Source organism: Castanea sativa, chromosome 7, assembly GCF_040712315.1.
Source record: "Castanea sativa cultivar Marrone di Chiusa Pesio chromosome 7, ASM4071231v1".
Taxonomy (NCBI): Eukaryota; Viridiplantae; Streptophyta; class Magnoliopsida; order Fagales; family Fagaceae; genus Castanea; species Castanea sativa.
This window is the reverse complement of record NC_134019.1, coordinates 1,688,172-1,711,074: the sequence shown is the minus strand read 5'-3', so window position 1 is coordinate 1,711,074 and position 22,903 is coordinate 1,688,172. Positions and strand designations below refer to the sequence as shown.

Here is a 22,903-nt window from a genome sequence, read left to right as displayed (position 1 = left end):
GTTCACGCTCTCTCTCTCTCTCTCTCTCTCAAGTTATCTTTTTTGCTTACTTATTTTAATTCAATGATAACCCCTTATAAGTCATGTTAACTGTTGCAAATGGATGTATATACATACATTTCAGAATTTAGATGCTTAATACAATAATATTGACTTTTACCCGCACTAAAAACATAAATAAAGTAAAAACTGATAAAAAAAATAAAAAATAAAAATAAAAATTGGAGAAGACTCTTAAGGTTAACCAAAGCTATCTTATCTGAGACTCAAACTAATGAGAGTGATACAACATTGGATCCCAAACGGCTGCTAGGCCATTTTCATGTTTGGTTTATTTCCCACATAGACCATTTGGAAACGCAGAAGAGATCAATAGGAAAACTTATGCAAAACAATACTGCTCAAATATCAGATAATTTATTTTAAAATGCTTTTATTTGTTGTAAATGTAAACAAGACCAGTTCTACATAGTACATAAGGCATTTGAAATCTCCTTCTTTTTTTTCTTTTTCTTTTTTTTGTAACACATTAAAATTGGCAGGAGAGGCACAACCTCAACAGTAGATTTTGTTGAATGTATCCTGACCCTCCATGTTGAACTTAGATAATGAAGACAGAGCAAGCATACCTCACTGCAAGGCCGACTTATTAGCCAAAATTAATTCCCTGAGCCAATGGTAGTTCACTTCCATAATTGATTGTACTGTGAAGGAGAAAAATGGTTAAGTCATTGTGAAAAGTACCCAAAAAAAAAGAAAAAATTGAACCGAAGATTGAGAATGTTCATGCACAAACATCCAAGCAAATCAATCAGTAAAATGTTACCATGTTGATCGTCGCATGTATTGCTTCCAAGAGTCGCTTCCTGCTTCACGACCACCACCAGTTGCCTTTTCTCCACCAAAAGCACCACCAATTTCAGCTCCATTTGTAGGTATGTTTACATTCACTATACCACAATCACTGCCATGTGGCCTACAATAATACTCAAAATACATCAACAATTGCTACATAATACATAGAAGAGAGATATATAGATATTATAGAATAAGTACAGATTTTCAGATTTTTACATTTCATAGAAAATTTTTGAATTGGATGCAAAATGCTCTCTTACACTATTTAATAAGGTTATAATTGTCATTGAATATATCAGTAGAAAAGTAAGTTGTAACATTAAACTTTACACATCTCTAGTTTCCAACAGTGAACAGCAATTAGAACTTCAAAACAAAAGTTACAATCTTTTACTAACTAATTCAGTTAAACATACCTGTTAGTGTCTACAATATAATTAAAAAAAAAAAAAAAAAAAAAAAAATGCAAAGCTCAAACGTACAAGTATATAAGTCTTTCAAACAGAAAGTAAAGATCGATTTTATGAGCACTCACCCTATCCATTTAAATATAATCTCAGGCTTGCGTGTGAAGATTGAACTACTCAATCCTTGTGGTACCGAATTGTTCATTTCAATTGCTTCATCTAGAGTCTGCAAGTTTTCAAATGCAAAATGAGAACTTCAATCTGATGAGAATCTCAATCAAAACCATGCGTGCAAATGGATGTAATTTCATGAAGAAATTACCTTGAATTTCATAACATATAGAACAGGACCAAACAATTCTTCTTTCACTATGGAGGCATCTGGGGAGATCTCAACAATGGTCGGCTGCACAAAATTTCCATCTGATTCTATAACTGATCCACCTACCAGGATTTTTCCTCCCTGATTGTACAAGTATCAAGTAGTTATGTGAACAAAAACACTTTAGTACATCATATAAGGTCAAATGATTGAAGATGATAGCAATAGTCAATCACAAGAGACAGAATACATGCCTGGGATTTTATGCTTGAAATCCCTTTCTCAAAGTTGTCCCTTGAGGCACGAGTATGTACTGGTCCAACCAGAGTTCCTTTCTCCAAGGGGTCCCCAACTTTGACTTGCTTGTAAACTCCAATTAGTTGATCTAATACCTTCTGGTATATGCTTTCATGAAGATACTACACCCAAAGTAAGCAAAGAAATTACTGTAAGGGATACTTACCAAAAAAATAATTGCTGTAAGGGCTAACTATGACCACATTGGAACTGTCATTAAATTGTAAACAGAAATATATTACCAGTCTGCGGCATGTTGTGCAGCGCTGACCAGCTGTACCAACAGCTGCAAACAAAATAGAACGCGCAGCTAGGTCGATGTCGGCATCATCCATGACAATTATCGCATTGTTCCCACTTAACTCAAGCAAGCATTTGCCAAACCTTTCACTTACTGTTTTCTGGACTATTGAACCTACCTATAATTCAGAAGGCAGGAGACACGCTTAGATGACTAAGATGTGGATAAAAACTGTGACCCAAAAATTGGTTTAAACACATTATAAAATTTCCCTAAATGGGTGGCATATATGGGCACCCAGGAGGCAGGGTTTGACCATATGATTGTTACACTTTTATGTAATAGCAATTTATCAAAGATGTGTGTATATATAAATTACACATGCCTTTGTGTTTTAATATGCATCAGACTTTGCAAGGAATAGCTCTTTTACACCAACAGTCAGTTAAAAAAATGCATTAGTAAATCATAGTGGGTACCAACCACTAAGAATATGTTTCTTGGTTCAAAACTTTTATATACAATTTGACTCATCTCACACAGAAAACTCATGTTTTCACTTTCGAGAATTGATGAACTGTCTATTTTGAATATATTCATAAGAGTGATGCTAATGGTAGTGGCACAAACATATCATAAATTTACCTTTGAGCTTCCAGTGAATGAGACCAGTGCTATACGTGTATCTTTCGATATTGCTTGACCAATTTCAGCACCTCCACAGAAAGATGTGAATATTGCACCTGGCAAGTTGTTCTTCTCAAAAACCTCTGCCACAAGCTTAGTCACAGCAATAGTTATCAATGGAGTCGTTGGAGCACCCTTCCTGACATGCATAGCATGGTAAGTAACTACTCCTGTAATCTATGTTAAAATAGGAATGTAATCAAACATACTTCTGTACTTAATGGCAAGGAGCTGAAGATATTGAAAAGTGATTTTTTTAGAAAATAATTTTATATCAACTACTAGGGTAATAGATATATCAATCAATCTACCTGTTTAATAAAGGCAAAAAAAGCCCTTAACATCATATTTAAATTGGTCTTCTTCTTCTTTTTTTTCTTTTTTTTATCAGAAGGGAGGATTCAACAATAATAGGAGCATGTGCAAAAGTAGTAGCTGTAGCACACACTTCCGGTAGGGGGGTGGGAATACAAACTGTGTGATATCTTGAAGAGTGCAGAAGTAAAAAAACTCAACGATGGAAAACCTGGATATCATGTTAGAGTAATGATACAAGGATCATTAACTGAACTTTTTGCTTATAAAACATTGTAAATAGTTTGAGCCATTATTCAAGCGCAGAAGACGCAAAAGAATAAACTAAGAAAAGTGGTCTAAACATTTATCTTCTCAATTGAATTTCGAAGAAAATATGTTGGTATTATAGAAAATCATGGCTGAAAGAATAAGTGAAACGAATGTAAGTATAAGCCTTTAAATCAGGAGATAGATCAATGAGCTCTGGCTCAATGGCACTCATGGGTTCAAAAATCAAAACCCACTGGGTGCGAGTAACCTACAAATAAAAAATTAAAGTCAGGAAATGGACATATAACTTACCACACAACACAGTTACCAGCGACTAAAGCAATGCAGGCATTCCACCCTAAAGCAACAGAGAAAACAATTATTAATGGCTTAAAGACAGGCAGTAAACAAGTGTCATAACATAGGCACCTGAATAAAAATTTCACATCTAAACAGACATGGAATTTTACAATCACAAATAGTATTTGTCTAATCAATAAAAAAAATTTCCATCCATCCATCTACATGTTAATCTTGTATTATGTTGTAAAAACATTGAAAAAAAATAACATGGCATATTGTAGCAGACAGGCATTGCCAGTTTACATGTACTCAGCGTACGATATAAAAAGGAAAGCTAGACAAACACACCCAACCAATAGCCTGATTAAAAATAAACTCAAAATCTAGGCAAAAGTATTGTTTTGCATTAATGATAGAGGTCAAGACAAACTGACCCAAAGAATAGCTAGATATGCAAACTCGAAAATCAAGGTAAAACTAAATTTTCACATTAGCAAAAAGGATCCAAACTATTTTTTTATTCATCAGGAATATAGAAAACTATACTTTAAAAGAATCCTTTCAATGAAAACTAGTAGCTAATTGCGCTGCATTCATGGCTAGCCTGGACAAGTAAATAATCAGATCCAGCAAAGTTTATTCAGTCTCATGCTATACTCATAGTATACCTCAAAGGTGGTAAATATACACAAAGAGAACTGATGATGATGCTAGAACCATATTAGTCAAACTATTTAAACAGAGTAGCTCTAAATGATCCTTATCATTTCATGAATTGACAAAATTAAGATAACTTTTTCAGTGACAGTGACAGAAGAAGAACACACCAAGAACAGCACATGGGAAGTTGAAAGCAGTGATTACACCCACTATCCCCAGTGGATTCCACATCTGCAGTTAGAGCATTTTCACCTTAATTTGGAGTAACAAAGTAAAATTTAACATAATATTCAATATAATCACATTCCAATGCCTGATTTAGTACTGCACCTCAAACATCATATGATCTGGACCTGGAAAAAGAAAAACAGAAAATATGAGTTAGATTCATCGAAAGAAACCAGCTCAAGAGAGACAACAATACTAAAACAAATCCATTCTTGAACAGCAGACTCCATTAAAGGTAAATTAACATTTAAGCTCAGCTATTAAAAGTTTTATTCAGCTATCACAAAGATTCTTATAATTGATGGAACCATTCAAATTAGCAATCAGAGGATGTATGAGCTTACGTTCAGAAGGTATGATAGATCCATTAAGTTGCCGGCTTAAACCAACAGCATAATCGCACATATCAATAATTTCCTGTTAAAGAATACAGCTTTAGAGTCACTGAAAAGGTTAAAAAAAGATCAAGAAACACTAACTGATAAGTTCATCTAAACATATCTTGAAGATCACTAAATTTTCTCAAAAGCTCAACTCTCTATGCACCATATGACCATGGAATGCCCACCAATAAGAGAATTTTTAAAAAGCCAAACTACAAATTTGGCATCTGTACATTTTTCACAGTTTAAATTTCTTCCTTATACATTTAATAGTGTTAGTTTCATTCTTCAACTTTCAAAATCACGGTCCATCAATTATTAACTGTGTCAATTTCATCCTTCAGCTTTTAAAATCAAGTCAATTCCATCTCTCAAGTTTCAAAATCAAGTCAATTCCATCTCTCAAGCTTCAAAATCAAGTCAATTTTATCCTTGGTTGTTAAATTGATTAACAATTAAATTGACTTGATTTTGAAAGCTGAGGGACGAAATTGACACAATTAATTGTATAGGTATAGAATTTTATAAACAGAAAAAGAGGGAGAGAGACATAATATGATAAAAAACAAGTAAATAAAAATGAAGCAGACAAATGCACATCCCAAATGAAAACACACGCGCACGCACGCACACACACACACACATTATTGAATGGATCTCAGTTACTCTTCATGGTTCCTCTACTCATCCTGATCACGTATACAAGTGAGATGGAAAAATTATGAACTATATAGATATATAAAGCTGTTGATAGTAGTAAGCAAATCCTCTTCAATAACCAGAGGGTAAGTAACTACTAAGTAAACCACCTCATCGGAAGTTGCTGGGTGTAGAACAACTCAATATAAGAATTAAGCATTGCTATTTCCAACTCCAGATCTATAAAATTTAGATAGTAAGAGAAAGCCCTAAAAGCAGCCAAGGCCTGCTTAAAAGTGACATTCAAGAAAGATGCCTCAGGGCACAACCCCAACCTTTGCCTCCTGCCCTTAAAAATAATGAGAGTAACAGCATTGTCCAACAAAACACTACAGAATAAATAAAATTAGCCAAAGAATAGTATAGTATCATACTTGAACCTCCCCTATTCCTTCAGGAAGTATCTTTCCCATCTCAAGCGACACAAGCCTACCCAGAAACTCCAATTTAGCTCTGAGTGCATCTCCTATCTGTCTAACTATTTCACCTCTCTTTGGTGCAGGGATCTGCGGAAAGAAAACATCAACTGTCAAACAAAACATATCCAGGCATCCTAACTGAACGCTGCAATTTCACGCGTTTTAATGTCATTAGCAAAGAACATAATCAACTGACACTCATCCATTTCTTGGCTGCTTCATTGCAAGCTTTCATTCCCTCCTCATAATCTTGAATAGATGCTTCAGTGACTCTAGCAATTTCCTAGATACAAATGCAAAAGAATCAGAATATGGTACAGAAATAGCTAATAACCCACAAAGCATAAAGAAAATCACACAAATTCTCATGGATTATCTCTTAATTTTGAACATTTTTTGAATGATCAAACAAATACAACGAGATTGCGGGTTTAACAATCAAGCTCAAACTCAATTCTATTCTATTCAATAATACAAAAAAAACCAAAATATCCTCCTCCCAAGCTGAAAACAAAAACTTCAGCCCAAGTGTTCAATTAACAAAACTGCAACAATAAAATAATAAGCATGACCCACTTTAGGTAAAATTATGATCTTTCCAACGGAGACATCCATGGTTCAAATCTCCCAATTGTTGTAACTATCGAATTATCAAAATAAATAACCATTTTTCCACGAGGACAGTCCACTGAACCTTAAACTTTACTGATTTCCACAGATCAACAAAACAATAACCCATAGGACTAAAAAAAAATCTGTAACTAATAAAAATCTATATATCATATTCAGCCAGAACTCAAATCCATCCCTATAAGTTTCTTTAAATATGCAATATTTATAATGAAAAAATAAAATAAAATAAAATTCTGTAAAATCTGATGAGTAAGGCAAAACCTGATTGTTTGAAGGATTAACAGAGGAGACAACAGGCCCAGTTGCTTTCCATTTACCATCGACATAACCACCGAGGTTGTCGGGTCCCACACCGATCTCACCCAGAAATTCGTAATCTTTCTTAGTGAACCCCATCTCTCTCTGCAAACGTTTTTCAGATTAATATAAAGACAGTGAAAAAAAAAAACAAAAAAAAACAAACAAAGTTTCTCTTCCCACAAAAAACCAATGCAGTGCAGAAATGAAAGAAGAAGAAAAGGATCAGAGCACTCACAGGTTAGCTTAGTCAAAAGAAGAGGAAAATTTACCAAATCAAACAGAGCAATGGCACAGAAAATAGAGCAATGGTTTCTGGTTCTGGTTGCCAAGTGATAATATTTATTGTAACGTTATGCACGTAAGTCGAAAATTATTTAATGCGATAATATCTAATGATGTGCAATATGGCTCAATATAATCCAAAGGTACCTAATTGGAAACAAAAGTAGTCAAAACTACAAATCTTTCTCACAATTTTTTTTTTGCCATAAATTATAATAAATAATGTCATTGGTGGGATGAGGCGATAATCAATAATAATTTGACAAGTTTGTGGGTGTAAAATTACTAAATTACAAAATTATTTGGTCGATTCGAATCGAGGGAATTGAAAAGGTCAAGGCCAAAAATAATTATATCAGAAGTAGTTGAAGAGATTAAATTTAATAAAGATATAGTGTGAAATTAGAGTTTTATTCTTCCAATCTTAACATGTCACATTATTATATTACATATTAAAAAATAGATACAATTATAATCAATTAATTTTAATACCCATTACTCATTAAAAAATATATTTAATACCTATTTAAAAATTTAGTTTAATTGTGAGTTTATTGAGAGGTTAATATGTATAATAAGATGTATTGAGTTTTAAGTAAAAAATTTATATGACAATCTCTTATTAGAAGATATAAAATATAAGTTTTACATCATGTTTTTACTGCTCATAGTTAAAATTGTAAAAAATATATATGTCAATAAACAAAGTTACTTAGATTATAATTTTAGATAGAATAGAATGGAAGAAAACAAATACATGCTGTTGATCATGATTAATCTCTCTCCGTACTTAACAAAACGAAAATAGATGGGAATAAAATTTGGGTGTGGTTATTTAATAACACAACACGCATATTCCATCCTCTTTTTATTCTATCCTCTTTTTTTTAGTCACATCACATGTTTATCCGTTTGGTTAGACTATTACAGGCACTTTTTTAAAGTCTAATTGTTATACAATTTTTTCTTTTGGTATTGACGATAGAAATTGTGTACAGGTTAGTTGTGTTCTGATTAATTATTTTAAGCTAAAAAAGTTTTAAATGAATTTTTTTATTTTTGGAAAGGAGTTTGTCTTCTAGCTAAAAGCATGGGCAATAAAATTGTCTTCGAACATAGCAATAGCGTAAGCGACATCACTTTTGTTGCTTTGTAATTGTAACCTCAATCACATCACATTTCCACTCAAGCGCCAAGTTTTCCATCCTCATCACTTTGAGCATTGATGGTTATTATGGCGTCATGCTTCTAAGTTTAATGCTACTCATTAGTTTTGGGTGGTTTTTTTTTTTTTTTTTTTTGGCTAAATTGTAAAAAACAAACAAAGTTTTTAGTCGAAGAAATTAAATTCAATAAGGATGTAGTGTGAAACTAAAGTTTTATTCTTCTAATTTTAATATGTCACATCATCATATTACATGTTAAAGAATAGACACAATTATAATCAATTAATTTTAATACCCATTACTCATTAAAAAATATATTTAATACCCATTTAAAAATCTAACTTAATTATGACTTTATTGAGATATTATTATGTATAGTAGGATATATGAAGTTTTAAATAAAAAATTGATATGATAATATCTTATTAGATAATGTAAAATATAAGTTTTACATCACATTTTTATCGAATTCAAACTCATAGTTAAAATTGTAAAAAGTATATATGTTAATAAACAAAGTTACTTAGACTTTAATTTCAGATAAAATAGAATGAAAGAGAAAAATATTGATCATGATTAATCTCTCCCCGTTCTTAACAAAACCAAAATAAATGGTGAATAAAATTTGGGTGTGGTTATTTAATAACACAACACACATATTCTATCTTTTTTTTCTTTTTTTTTAGTCACATCACATGTTTATCCGTTTGGTTAGACTATTACAGACACTTTTTTAAAGTCTTATTTTAATTATTATACAATTTTTTCTTTTGGTAATAATGATAGAAAGGAGTTTGTCTTCTAGCTAAAAGCATAGGCGATAAAATTGTCTTTACATAGCAATAGCGTAAGCGGCATCACTTTTGTTGCTTTGTAATTGTATCGTCAATCACTTCACATCACATTTCCACTCAAGCGCCAAGTTTTCCATCCTCATCACTTTGAGCATTGATGGTTATAATGGCGTCATGCTTCTAAGTTTAATCCTACTTATTAGTTTTGGATGGTTTTTTTTTTGGCCAAATTGTAAAAAATATTATTAAAAAGCTTTTGTTCGAAATTATTTTGTTATGTAGTAGAGATGACAATTTATATCCGATCTGCAGATACTCGATTCAGCCCGTCTCTAATGGATCGAATCTTACTCGACCTGATAAAGAATAAGGTCAGGTATGAGTTTAAAAAACTAGAACCGAGTTCGAATTTTGTAAAAAATTCGGCCCGAACCCGGACTCAAACTCGATTACTCTAAAATTTCAAAAAACCCCTTATATATATATACAATTGTAAACCCTAACCCACCTACCTCTCATTTTAGCTCACGCCTCACACAAGAGCATGCTCAACCTCTCTGTCACTCACTCAGTCACTCAAGAACATGCACAAGAGCACTCTGTCACTTACTCTTAATCTCATAGCTCACACACTCACACGGCCTTCATCTCACTCACTCTCAAGCATTGTCGCGGCGCTGCCCAAGCTCTTTGCCTCTCACCGCCGGTCCAAGCTCTCTGCACCGCCGGTCCCATCCTTAGTTGTCATCACCGGTCCATTGATCCAATTTTGGTTGTATGAACATCAATAATTGGCTTGCAAAATATTGTGTCAAGGGAGATAGACCATTTAGATCCTTAGGTACTAATTGTAATTTTATAGTCTCAACCCCATGAAATGAAGTTGATCATTTGGTTTACACTTTAGTCTACAATAGAGTTGAGTTTTGTCATATATTTTATTACAAAAAATGTAATATACTGTAGGTGGTTTCTGTTGCCATAATCCAAGGAGGGACAGTGTTTAACATCATCCCAGAGTCTGCTACAATAGTTGGGACTTTTAAGGCTTTCAGCAAGAAAAGCTTCCTTTCTGTTACCCGTAGTTTTCTTAAGTATTTCATAAAATGATTTTTTTTTTCTTTTTTGGATGAGCTCAAATAAGGTTATTATCTAAAATTGCAAATGTAGTTTAGTTTCTTGATGATTTTGTAGCAACTGTGACAGGGCAGCAACCATATTTGGATTTGATTTTGGGCTTGAATTTAGGCATAAAATCTTAATGGGTTTCAATTCTTTTTGTTTTTTTTTGTTGGGCCACGATTTGGGCCGCTACTTGGGCTAAATGGGGTCCGCGGGCCCGGCGGGGCGAGTTTGGGCCCCGCAAAAAAAATTCGTTTAATAATCGGGTTGGGTCTAGGTTGTAGGTCCAGGCCCGCGGGTAGGGTCAGGGTATGCAAAAACTCGGCCCGTTATCATTCCTATTATGTAGCCCATTTTGAAGTTTGATTTTCAAGTAGATAATTGCTCACATGGATTGTTTTATTGAGAATAAGCCTTTGTTTGGATACCAATGAAAAATGAAAATTATTTTACTATTCAGCTTATTTTTACTACTATTTATGGGCCCCACTGCACTTTTTAGTACTATTCATGGGTCCACTGTACTATTTCAGCTAACTTTTACCTTTACCTACAATACTTTTAGTAATAAGTTTTCAGTTACAGCAAAATAAACGGTATCCAAATAAACCCTATATACCAGATCGAACGGTCTACATCTGCTTGAAACTCAATTTTAGCAAACTTGAGTTTCAAAATGGATTACAGAACTATATAACTCTAGATAGAAGTTTTACAATAATATTTTTGGGAAAAATACTCATACACTTCTTAAACTTTCAACCACTGGCCAAAAGATCCCCTAAACTTTTATAGTGGCCAATTTACACTTTAAACTATTCACCCCTGCCAAATTAATACATTTGTTAGTTTGGTGTTATAAAAACTAACGATTAAATCATGTGGGAAGCACACAAAAATTACAAAGGTGAATTAGCTTAGTTGGGAGGGAAAGAAAAAAGTAGGTTCAGAGAGAGGAAGACAATAGACTGTGGAACCAAAATCTTGAACTGCCATGACAGCCTTCTCTCCGGTGCTGGAGTTTTTGTCCTGTAATTGCCTTGCCACTGGTACGCTTTTTTTTCCTACTCTCTGTTTTTCTAATCTCAATCTCCTTGTGCAAATTTTTGCAAATTTTTTTGTTTGGTTTAAATTTTGGGCTTACCCTTTACACTTTACACTTATCCAAATGTTTCAAGACCTGTGGTGGATTGCGTAGATTTGGCTGTGGTGAGATTTTCATTTGATCAAAACTAGTTTTGAGTATGCTATACAACTATTTGATGAAATGCCTAAGAGGGATATGACTAGTGTTCTAATGTGTTTTCATTGTTTGGTAGGATTTTAGATGGGTTTGCAATTACTTGAAAATAATTTGTGATGATGCAAAGAAAATCAGTAGGCTGGATGCTTCGGACTTGAAAGGACTACTGGTTCTCTCTGCGGCCTGAAAAAAAAAAAAAAAAAAGCGAATCAAAGGCGACCGGGGCTGCCGGCCAAAAACCCTCCGATGGCAAAGTTAGTTTTTCTCTCCATGTTATCTGAGTTCCAACTTTTTTGGAGTAAAATATGAACGTACCTTGGCCTTGTCTGAAATAGCCTTTATATAGTGTTCTTATAGGCGGTTATCAAAATTGGAACTTCTCCTGGATTCAAGGAGAGGTAGAAATCAAACGTAACTTGCATAACCGTTTAGAAGTTATACTTCTGTTCCACAACGGATACCTGGCGGTTATGCGTGGGATAAGGGATTATCACGTCATATTCGGATATTTTTCTAAGTATGGTACCCTCGTCCTGGAGTTCCTTAGTTGAGAGTGCTTTGGTGCACGCGCAGGGGCTGTCTCGTCTAACAGGCAAATTCCTCCAAGACGAGGTTATCGGCACTCTGGACGAGTGCATCACTCTGGTGGTGCTTACCTCGTCCAAAGCTCTTCTTCCCTGGACGAGGTAATTGTAGGTAAGTTTCTGAGGGTGTTTACAATAGTAGGTGGGTTATGGACGACCTGTATGGACGACTTGGAGATAGGCTAAATCAGTTCCCTATCAATTTGCATGGCCAAGTTTATGTGTGCTTGTTTGTTTCATATACACTAATTGAAATTACAAATTGCATAAGAAAATTCTAAAAAGTTGTGGTTATATTACATTTAGTTTGAATTGAAATATCAATGAGTGCTTACAAATGGTATATTGTTTGCCAAAAAATAGCACTCAATGAATCAATAATTACACTTTTCCAGCAATATTGAGAAACAAAAGTATATTGGCTCCATCAATATTCTTAAAATGATCTCAATTTGCCATGAATTTAAATACCAAATGAGTGCTTCCTTGAAAACTACATGTGATGCAAATTTGAGATCCTTCTTTAACTGTACAATTTTCATGCCAGTGCATTGGTTAAACTCAAGGAACTTAGGTTTGAAATTCCCTTCATCATCAGATGACTCTTCTACACTCCTCAACTCATCACTATCCCCATGGTCTGAGTCTTCTTCACCATTCCAAACTCCCTCAAGTTGCTTGCCCCCAATTGTTCTATTGATTCCATCATCCTCCATACCAAAATCTTCATTTATATCATCATCAGATTCAGAAAAATCACTTAAATTGTAATCTTCATCAGATTACAAGCTAAATGTAATATAACCACAGGTTTTTGAAAATTTTCTTATGCAATTTGTAATTTCAGTTAGTTTATATGAAACAATCAAGCACATATGAACCCAGCAATGAAATTTTTTTTCAAGTAATTGCATACCCATCTAAAATCCTACCAAACAATGAAAACCCATTAGAACACTGGTCATATCTCTCTTAGGCATTTCAGCAAACAGGTGTATAGCATACTCAAAACCAGTTTTGATCAAATGAAAATTTCACCATAGCCAACTCTACGCAATCCACCACAGGTCTTGAAATACATGGAAAAGTGTAAAGTGTAAAGAGTAAGCCCGAAAATTAAACCAAACAAAATAAAATGCAAAAATTTGCACATGGAGATTGAGATTATAAAAATAGAGAATAGGGAAAAAAAAATAAGCATACCAGTGGCAAGGCGATTGCAGGACAAAAAGTTCGGCACCGAAGAGAAGGCTGTCACAGCAGTTCAAGATTTTGGTTCCACAGTCTATCGTCTGCCTCTCTTTGAACCTGACTTTTTCTTTCCCTCCCAACTGAGTTGATTCACCTTTGTAATTTTTGTGTGCTCGTGATTTAAATGTTAGTTTTTTAACACCAAACTAACAGATGTATTAATTTGGCAGGTGTGAATGGTTTAAGGAGTAAATTGGTCACTATAAAAGTTTAAGGGGTCTTTTGGCTAGTGATTAAAAGTTTAAGGGGTGTATGAATATTTTTCCCAATATTTTTTGCAAAAACTGAATATTTTTCCAAAAAAAAAAAAACCATTTTAGAAGGACAAAATTGTAAGTAGTAATTTTAATTATACAATTTATTTATTAATTCAATCAATTTGGTTTTTTTTTTTGAGAAGATCAATCAATCAATGTAGTTTGATGACTTTTAATGAGTTATTATGTGACAGTGATACTAATCAATTTTATTCATAATGATGATGTGAAACTTTAATCCATTTTAAATTAAAAAGTTAGAAATGAGATTTTTTATCAAAAAAATAAAATAATGAGATTTAATTTATGAAATAAATATAATATTTTTTTAAGGGTACATTTGGATTATTATCATTGAAATATTAATTTATTTTAATTATTATATAAAAAATTGAGAAGAAATTATTATATAAAGTCATGATGAATAAATGATGGAGAGCAAAATACGAACTATACTCTATAATAAATCACAAGAATTTTCTACATATTTTACTTTTTAGATTTGTAAAGGTAAAGGAATGTATTATATAAAATTTTATTTCGGTTTAAAAAATAATAAAGAAAAAGCATGAGAGTGAAAGAGTGAAAGAGAGTATCCTAATCAATTCTTCAAGTTTTTACGTGTCTTTGGGTGATTGGGCCTACTGGTGCGGATGGTCAAAGAGAGACATGTGCTCTTGGATAAGTTAAGCCACGCAATGACCCTATCCTAGAATTGACAACAGCACGAGTTTTGGATAATTTATTTTACTGTAACTAAGTTTTGTTTAATTTTAATTTTGGCCAATTGTATCATTTTCATAGTAGAGTTAGTGAGTTACTACAAATTTTACTACGTGATTAGTGTATATTTGGTGCCACCTAAATATAACTAGTCTCGTTGCATGTGCTTCGCGCTTGATGAGATTTTTTTTTTGTTTAGTGTCATAATTTTCTATTTATTAGAATTTGAGATTTAAGTATTTGTTGGATTAGATTATGCATTTGAGAGCTACTGATACAGTTAGGAGTATCATGAGGTTATTTTCAAAAAATGAATTGAAGCTAATCTCATAATACTCTTGGTTGTATCAATAGTTCTCAAATGCATATTATGATCAAACACATACTTAAATCTAAAATTGTGATTAATTGAAAATTGCACTAAACCAAAAACCAAAAAAAAAAAAGAAGAAGGAATCTCACGTACACTTGGATCACATGTGATAAGGTTAGTATTATGTAAATATCATCCAATTTTTGTGTTGCTTCTAATGTGATTATTAATAGATTAATTTTTTAAGACTTAATCTAATTAGAATTAGAATTTGTAGCCATAATCTCAATGCACTATCACAACCACATGTCAAAATAATCAACTACCACTAGATTGTAACCCAAAACAAACTAACCCAACCCAAACCCAAGTGGGTCAAACTACCACCACTAGGTCCACTATCACTATGACCCATTGCAAACCCACAGCCCAAAACCACTAGCCAGCCTTGAACAAACCATTAGAACCCATGAGCTCCACAACAAACCAAACCTACTGTGACCCAAACCCATGCACCCCACTCTCCATTGCCTGGGGCGAGGTTGGCCACGATGGTAAGTGCATTGGTTTGGAGAGAGAGAGAGAGAGATCCATGCACAATTGCACACCTTATAAATATTATTCACAACTACAAATTGAATATATAAATATATATGTAAAATTCAAAATTACTAATATAGGTTGTTTTGATTAAAAAAATCACTTTGAGTACACTGTGGTTTGATATTAGGTGTAATATTTAGGGTATTGCACTTGATGCAATTGTAATCAATGTTTGAGATTGAATATTGAAAAAAACAACTTTCAATTTCACTCACTAAATAAAAATTATTAAAATAAGTAAAAAAGGTTAAGAAGGTAAAAAATTTTGTGAGAGGGAAGTGGATAATTGCATGCATTAGGTGCAAATGTGCAATACCTCTTACGTCAATGCCTACAATACCTTCTATGTTTTGTTTTTTTGTTTTTGGGTGAATTCACGTAGTACACTAGAGGACTCATATGAGGCATATTAGTGGCTGTATAATAGAAAAAATTGTAAATTTTTGCGTAAAAATGGTCTATATTAGTAAGTGTAAAATTGTATAAATTTGTATTAGTACTATTCATTTTGTATTAATTTTTTATTCTTTGAGGATGAAAGAAAATAGTAAACGGTGATGGTTGTGGTTAAAGAAAGCTAAAAATAAAATTTAAAAATCGAGAAAATTAAAATTTTAATAAAATATTGTATAAAATAAATAAATAATTTGATGATGGTGCCTTTTTGAAAGTAAGAATCTGTTTGGATACCGCTTATTTGACTAAAAACTGAAAATTTATTACTGAAAATACTGTAACAAAATATTTTCTAAATAACAAAAAACTGTTCACACTGTACTGTGGGTCTGCGTTTTTCTTCATTTGTTTGCAACAGTTCAATGTGTTTCACGCTTAAAACGCGTGAACAGTGCTTAACATTGCAAAACGCGTTATCCAAACACACGTTAAGTATATATATATATAAAAGAGAGTAAGTTATTATGCTTAAATAGATTAAAATTAGCATTAATATCAACCGATTACATTGTAATTTTTTTTTTTTTTTGGGTTGAAACATTGTAAAAAAAGTTGCGTAAACATTATCCCCTAAAAGACATGTATAGAGTAAGAAATTTAGGAATAGAAACAGTTTAGTCTGACCGGTGGTTAGTGAAAAGAGAAAGTGCATCGAATGGTGAGGTTTGGGTACAACATCAAACATGCATCGATAGAAAGAAACGAGATCGAGATTGTACAGAACGCGCTCAGACAAGGAAATTTCTAAATAAATAAAATCAAAATCAAATTTCCTTTCCTTTCCTTTCCTTTCCTTCCCAGAGACAAGTAAACGAAATTACGTAGAAGCTGCTTTTCCTTTCTCTCTCTCTGTCTCAGGTACCCCTAATTCTTGTTCTTTGTATGCAAAATTAGATACCAAAACAAAAACAACAAAACAACAAAACATAACCTTTTGTAAATTTTGTTGAAGCATCATCATATGATTACATATATAATTTAATTCAATTCAATTTCCTTTTATTTTTAGTTAATCAATTCCTTGTTTAGGGTTTTTGTCTGAAACCCTAGACTCCTGCCACCCCCCTTCTTTTTCCTTTGATTTCAATTTGCAAACTTAAGATTCGGGGTTTTTGATTTGATTAATAACATGATACAACAACAACAACCCAAAGGGTTTTTGGGTTTGGGTCCCAGAAATGCCCGCTTTCGTGGGGTTTTCAATGGAATTTGTGCTTTGGTGTTGTTGTTTTTCTTCTTCTACAATCACCGTGGTTGGAATTCGCATAATTTGAGTCTGATTCCTGATTGGGGTGGTGGGGCTGATTCGTTTGAGGATATTAGTCGAAGAAGAATTTCTGAAGTTAATGTGTGTTCTTTGAATTATACTAGTGGTGGTGGTGTTGTTAATGGGTCGGCTAATGGTGATTTGGCGGTCAGGGATCCGAAACTGTGTGCTGGGTTGGCTGAACACGCGGGCTATAGGAGCAAATGTGAGTTTTTGATTGCCAATCCGGAGTGTTCGTCAGGCGGGTATATGGATTACATCATGTTCTTTTATTGTGATTGTGAGAATGTTAGTGTTTTGGGGTATTTAGTGTTGTTCATATGGTTGGCTGCTTTGTTCTATCTGTTGGGGAATACTGCCGCGGATTACTTTTGTTGTTCTTTGGAGAAGCTTTCGAATCTTTTGAAGTTGCCCGCGACTGTTGCAGGAGTTTCCCTGCTTCCTTTGGGGAATGGAGCTCCTGATGTGTTCTCCAGCATTGCTGCGTTTGTGGGAAAGGACGCAGGCGAAGTGGGTCTTAATAGTGTACTGGGAGGAGCTGTCTTTGTTACTTGTATTGTTGTGGGGGTGATATCGCTCTGTGTGGCTGAGAAGAGGGTTCAGATTGATAGGAAATGCTTCATCAGAGACATATGTTTCTTCCTCTTCAGCATCATGTCGCTCGCCATCATTTTGGCTGTTGGTAAGGTGACTGCTGCTGGTGCCATAGCATTTGTGTCTATTTATGTGGTTTATGGGTTTGCAGTTGCTGCAAATGAGATTCTGAGGAAACATGCTCGGAAGTTAAGGTTGGATGCTGTAACACCATTACTTCCTGTTAGAGGAAGTGTCTTTTCTCAGGGGAGTGAGGAGGATGATTCTATATATGCCTCACTGCTTGAGTCTGACTCTCAAAGTGAGGTACCACATCTCCAAAGTACGTTGCCTCAATGGATGTGGGCTTCAAATGTGGCAATTTATTCAAACCAGGGCATGAAGGCTGGTTCAGAGAGCCCGAAGTCCTATTGGGGTTGGAATGATGAGGACATGGAGAATGGAAGTGCTTACTGCACATTTTCAAAAATTTTAGCACTGCTGGAGCTGCCGTTGATACTCCCGAGACGGTTGACAATACCAATAGTTGAGGAGGAGCGCTGGTCAAAAGGGTATGCTATTGCAAGTGCTTCATTAGCACCCATTCTTCTGGCATTTTTGTGGAGCACCCAGGATGATGTGAGTTCTTTGAGTGGACAAATAGCATATTTTATTGGTGTTGTTTTGGGTGGTATATTTGGTGTTCTTGCATATCTATACACAAGACCTGAGGAAGCACCTCGCAAATTTTTATTTCCATGGGTTTTGGGAGGATTTTTCATGAGCATTATCTGGTTCTACATTGTTGCAAATGAGCTTGTCGCTTTGCTGGTGGCATTAGGTGTAATTTTTGGAATTAACCCATCAATACTTGGAGTAACTGTATTGGCATGGGGAAACTCAATGGGTGATTTAATGTCGAATGTTGCACTGGCAGTGAATGGTGGAGATGGTGTACAGATAGCCATGTCAGGATGCTTTGCAGGGCCTATGTTCAACACGCTTGCTGGTTTGGGGATCTCAATGCTGCTTGGAGCCTGGTCTAAGAGACCTGCCTCATACATAGTTCCCCAAGACAGTAGTTTGTTTTTGACTATGGGATTTCTAACTGCAGGACTTATTTGGTCACTTGTTGTGTTACCAAGAAATGATATGCGCCCTAACAAGGTGTTAGGAGTTGGCCTTATAGTAATCTATCTGATATTTCTCGCTTATAGGATGAGCACATCCATGGGTGTTGTGTCAGTCATAGGTGCCCATTGACGACTTGTGTATTCATCACTAGCATGGTGATATTTGATGATTTCTGAACCTGAGAGCACAGCTCCTCTTGATGGTGGTCGGTTCATCCTTGTGCCTATATTAGATTAAACTCATGCAAACCGGGTTTAGTGTCAAGTTGGAATGGCAGTGTTAATGCCATAAATTGTGTCTCATAGCAAATGAAAGTAAATATCACTGATCATATATAACAAATTTCATGTTGATCCAGAAGAAATATATCTCTATCTGTTATCTAAACTCGTGTACCTTCTTCATCTTTATCCAGTTTTGATCATTGTGACCTGCTTAGTGCCATATGATTATTAAATGTGATATGATGGCTGCAAAATGGATGGTATATATATATTTTATTTCTCTTTGGTCTGGAAATTTGTGAAACTCAAGTTTTTACAATATTGATGCGTTGTTTTCTATTTCTTTTATTCTTTGGAATACTGAAATCTTCATATGGCATTTGTTGTTTTAGGCTTTAGCTTCCTGCTCATACACTTCGGACATTATCTGTCCAAAATGGACACTTGAATTTAGATTTGTTTATTAGTGTATAATACAGTCTGTGGAGAAATTGAGTTAGCTGTTTCAATTTTTTGCATTACCTGGAGTGCTGTCTGTAATCTGTTCAGCCATATAGGCTTTAAATTCTACCAAACTAGTTGCAGCAAAAAATAATTTTGGCATCTGTGTGGCTGCAACTACATGATATCCATGCTTAATGTTGAAGTCTTTGTTTTAGACTATATTGAGTTGTCTATAGACATTTTATGTCCAGATAGGCTATTAATAATCAGTAAGCTTCATTGATAGTATGCTTAAGTGACTTCAAATAATGTTATGACTTAATGTAGTAGCAATTAAACAATCTTGCTTGGTCTCTATTCATTTGTGTTTTATCTTATGATACATTGGTAACTTATAGAAACCATCCAATAACAAGAAGCAATTAAACAATCTTGTATTGTACATTCGCCGGTTTTAGAATGACTTGAGAGTGTTCTTGTTATGCACCCCCCCCCCCCCCCCCAACCTTCTTGTTCTCTCTCTCTTGATTGATCGATTGAGTATGTTAGGAAAAGTCAATTTGTTTTAATTTGTTGATTGTTAATGGTAACATCTGATATAATTAGATTGATACAATTAAACTTCTGGAATGATGGCACATATGTTGAAGGCAATGTTAGAATTTGAACATGAGCCAACTATTTAAACCCTCCAGTTTTGTTATATTTTCTTTTCTTTTATCAGTTTTCTCTCATAGATGAAAGATACAACTTGCAGACACACATTCATACCAATTCAATGGGTTCTGAAGCACCATATTAAGTGTTTTTATGCGATTTTCTTGGAAGAAGTTTCATTTAACTTGATGCTTGGTATTTGCACATGGGGTGATTTTATCTTTGTTATAGCCGTTTTGTTGCATTTCAACAATGAATTTGCATTGAATGCCCATGTGGAAAGTTTAATCATGGGTTTTTGGATCCCTGCGAAAATTACTTGATTGTACTTTGCTTGCCTTTAAATGATAGTCAAAATCCGACCATTTATCCCTGAAAGTATGGTATGTTTGCACAGAATCACAAAAATCCCTCTGTACAACAATGTTGTTTCGTTTTTACCTATGTTAAAACTTAAAAAGTAATAAAACTGCCCAGCTTAGTTGTTGGTACTTGGTATACTGGTAATATTGAAAATTAAAAAGTGCATGTGTATCTTTTAGCCAAGTATGATTCTGAACATGATAAAATGACAGTGTCATACATACACGAAGCTTCTTCTTTTATCTTTTCTGCTTAACACATGCGTCCAACCCAACCAACCAAAACCCAACTCATTATATACCTGTGCATGTGTTGGATAGCAAAATAACGAAGATGATGCACATGACCATATACTGGGGGAAGAAGGTGACCCTCTTGGTGCACTGGTGGAAGACCAGGACATGGGTGAGTTACATCCTCACCTTACTAGTTTGCTTTCTCTTCTCTGCCTTCTACCAGTACATGGAGGACCGCCGCCTCCACTTCAAAGCCTCCGCTTCCAATCCCCCTCCCATTGCCACCCCACTTCTCTCCAAACTTGGTCGTGCTCGACGAGTCAGTCCAGCCCGGCTGGTTACCTCCCTGTTTTTTGGAGTCAACTCGGCTCTTGGCTACCTCCTCATGCTGGCCATCATGTCATGTAATGGAGGGGTGTTCTTGGCCATTGTGTTGGGGCTGTCATTTGGGTATTACTTGTTTAGGACTAGAGATGACTGATGTCCTATGTCCTGAACCCTAGTGCTATGCTTGAGATTTTAATTTCATTTTCTTTGTCATGTTTGTAATGTATTACTATTCCATGATGTGTTTTCTTGTTAAATAAAGGGATTCGATTTCTGGATCTTAACTCTATAGAACGAGGGTCAAATGTAGCCTAATTAGTACATCACTGGCATTATTATTCTCCAAGAATCTTCATTTTTTCTTTCGGCTTTTTGCTTTTGGACAATGCCAAATTGCTTCTGATTGAAGGAAAAAGTTTCACAAGGGCCACAACTATTTACGCTGCTTGAATTAGCTTACGCTAAAGTTCAAAATGGATGGACTTACAAAAGTTGGGTTTTGGATACAGCCCTTAATAGAAGTTCAAAAATGAAAGACAGCAGCTATATAAGAATCAAGAACAAAAAGTCTTAAATAGTTGAAACGTCAAGTTATAAATGTTTATGTTGATGGATCGGCAACTGGATAGATCATTATAAAAAAAAAGAAAAAAAGAAAAAAAAGATTTAAACTAGCTTTTCAAAGAAAATGGAATACAATCCACTTAAGCCCAAGTCTATATTTTTATGATCATAATATATGCATCTTTATTACTGGTTCTAAAAATCAAAATTTGTCTCTACCATAGTCGGTTTTAATTCTAATCAACAATAATCTTTCCACTCTCTTCTAGAATTGATATAATCTCAACCTAGGTGGTTGAATCCATAATAATTGTTCTTTATTATCAGGTAAAGACACCCTATTGGTTTTTAATATAGGAAAATGTTAACGAATGCCTTAAGGACATTGGTTTAGGAATTACTTTTAGAAACTACTTTTAGAAACATTTTATAGGAAAATAATAAGGGTCATGCTAATAAGTGTTCTTAGGGCATTGGTTAACAGTCTATTTTAGGAAAGTTTTGATATTATTTTTATAGGAAATGAAAAAATCTGTTAAAACATTATTTGCTTTTTTTCTTTTCCCATAAAAACTTTGTTTAAATAGATTATTAACTAATGCCCTAAGGACATTCATTAGCATTTCTCAAATAATAAAGTAACTAATTTTTATGGCAGCTTTTTATATTTTCCATGAAAGAGTTGTTAAAATTTCCTAATATAGTTTATTAACAATTGCCCTAAGGGCACCAATTAACAAGACCCTTTAATGTAAACAAAAATTCAAATACAAGTTCCTATTTTGATGATAAGAAAACTTGTCAGTTGAGCTAATTGAAACCGCGTTATATAAGAATCTTTAGTGCATTCTTTTTCTTCATGTTCTTTTTATGATTATACACTTTCAAAGCATCAAAAAAAAAAAAAAAAAAAGGAATCGACAAGAAAGACTTCTTAGGAAGCAAACCTAATTGTCATAAAAATAATATTTGTTTCGTTGAATTTCTTTCATGCATTGCGTACAACAGAAGCTTTAATTTTGATGAGCTTCACAAGAAAGGATGCTAAGGATCCAAGTCATTGCATATTATTTAGATGATCTATTGATTTTTTTGTTCAATTACCAAAAACAAAAGATTTTCTTACCCCAAAAACAAATGGGTACTCCACCCTCAAACTCAAAGATGGCAATGCTAGAGCATGGAGACATCAACCTTATCTCACTGGCTTGGTGGTTATGTTGGCTCCTAGTGAATATGCTTAAATGATAACCTATTCCTTGTTACTTTTGTTGTGGAAGTCATTTAGCTCAATTGTTAAAATTTTTGTTTTATTT

General features: G+C 34.1%; 3 protein-coding genes across 3 annotated transcripts; 2 read left to right on the top strand and 1 right to left on the bottom strand.

Moving 5' to 3' along the window:
- Positions 1 to 398: 398 nt before the first annotated feature.
- LOC142643064 (aldehyde dehydrogenase family 7 member A1) lies at positions 399 to 7,414 on the bottom strand. Its single transcript, XM_075817599.1, is given in 15 exon segments — positions 399 to 704; positions 827 to 976; positions 1,394 to 1,491; positions 1,588 to 1,724; positions 1,838 to 2,006; positions 2,127 to 2,303; positions 2,771 to 2,951; positions 3,692 to 3,737; positions 4,510 to 4,573; positions 4,673 to 4,695; positions 4,915 to 4,987; positions 6,027 to 6,158; positions 6,268 to 6,354; positions 6,966 to 7,106; positions 7,274 to 7,414. Coding segments are annotated over 14 exon segments (1,527 nt in total). The 5' UTR covers positions 7,101 to 7,106; positions 7,274 to 7,414; the 3' UTR covers positions 399 to 649.
- Positions 7,415 to 16,406: 8,992 nt separating this feature from the next.
- On the top strand, positions 16,407 to 19,276 carry LOC142643571 (cation/calcium exchanger 4-like). The gene has a single exon (XM_075818255.1). The coding sequence runs from the start codon at positions 16,928 to 16,930 to the stop codon at positions 18,899 to 18,901; it is 1,974 nt and encodes a 657-aa protein (XP_075674370.1). The 5' UTR covers positions 16,407 to 16,927; the 3' UTR covers positions 18,902 to 19,276.
- A 1,517-nt stretch (positions 19,277 to 20,793) lies between these two features.
- On the top strand, positions 20,794 to 21,177 carry LOC142643144 (copper transporter 5-like). Its single transcript, XM_075817685.1, has one exon. It carries the CDS (start codon positions 20,794 to 20,796, stop codon positions 21,175 to 21,177), a length of 384 nt encoding a protein of 127 aa, XP_075673800.1.
- Positions 21,178 to 22,903: the final 1,726 nt, after the last annotated feature.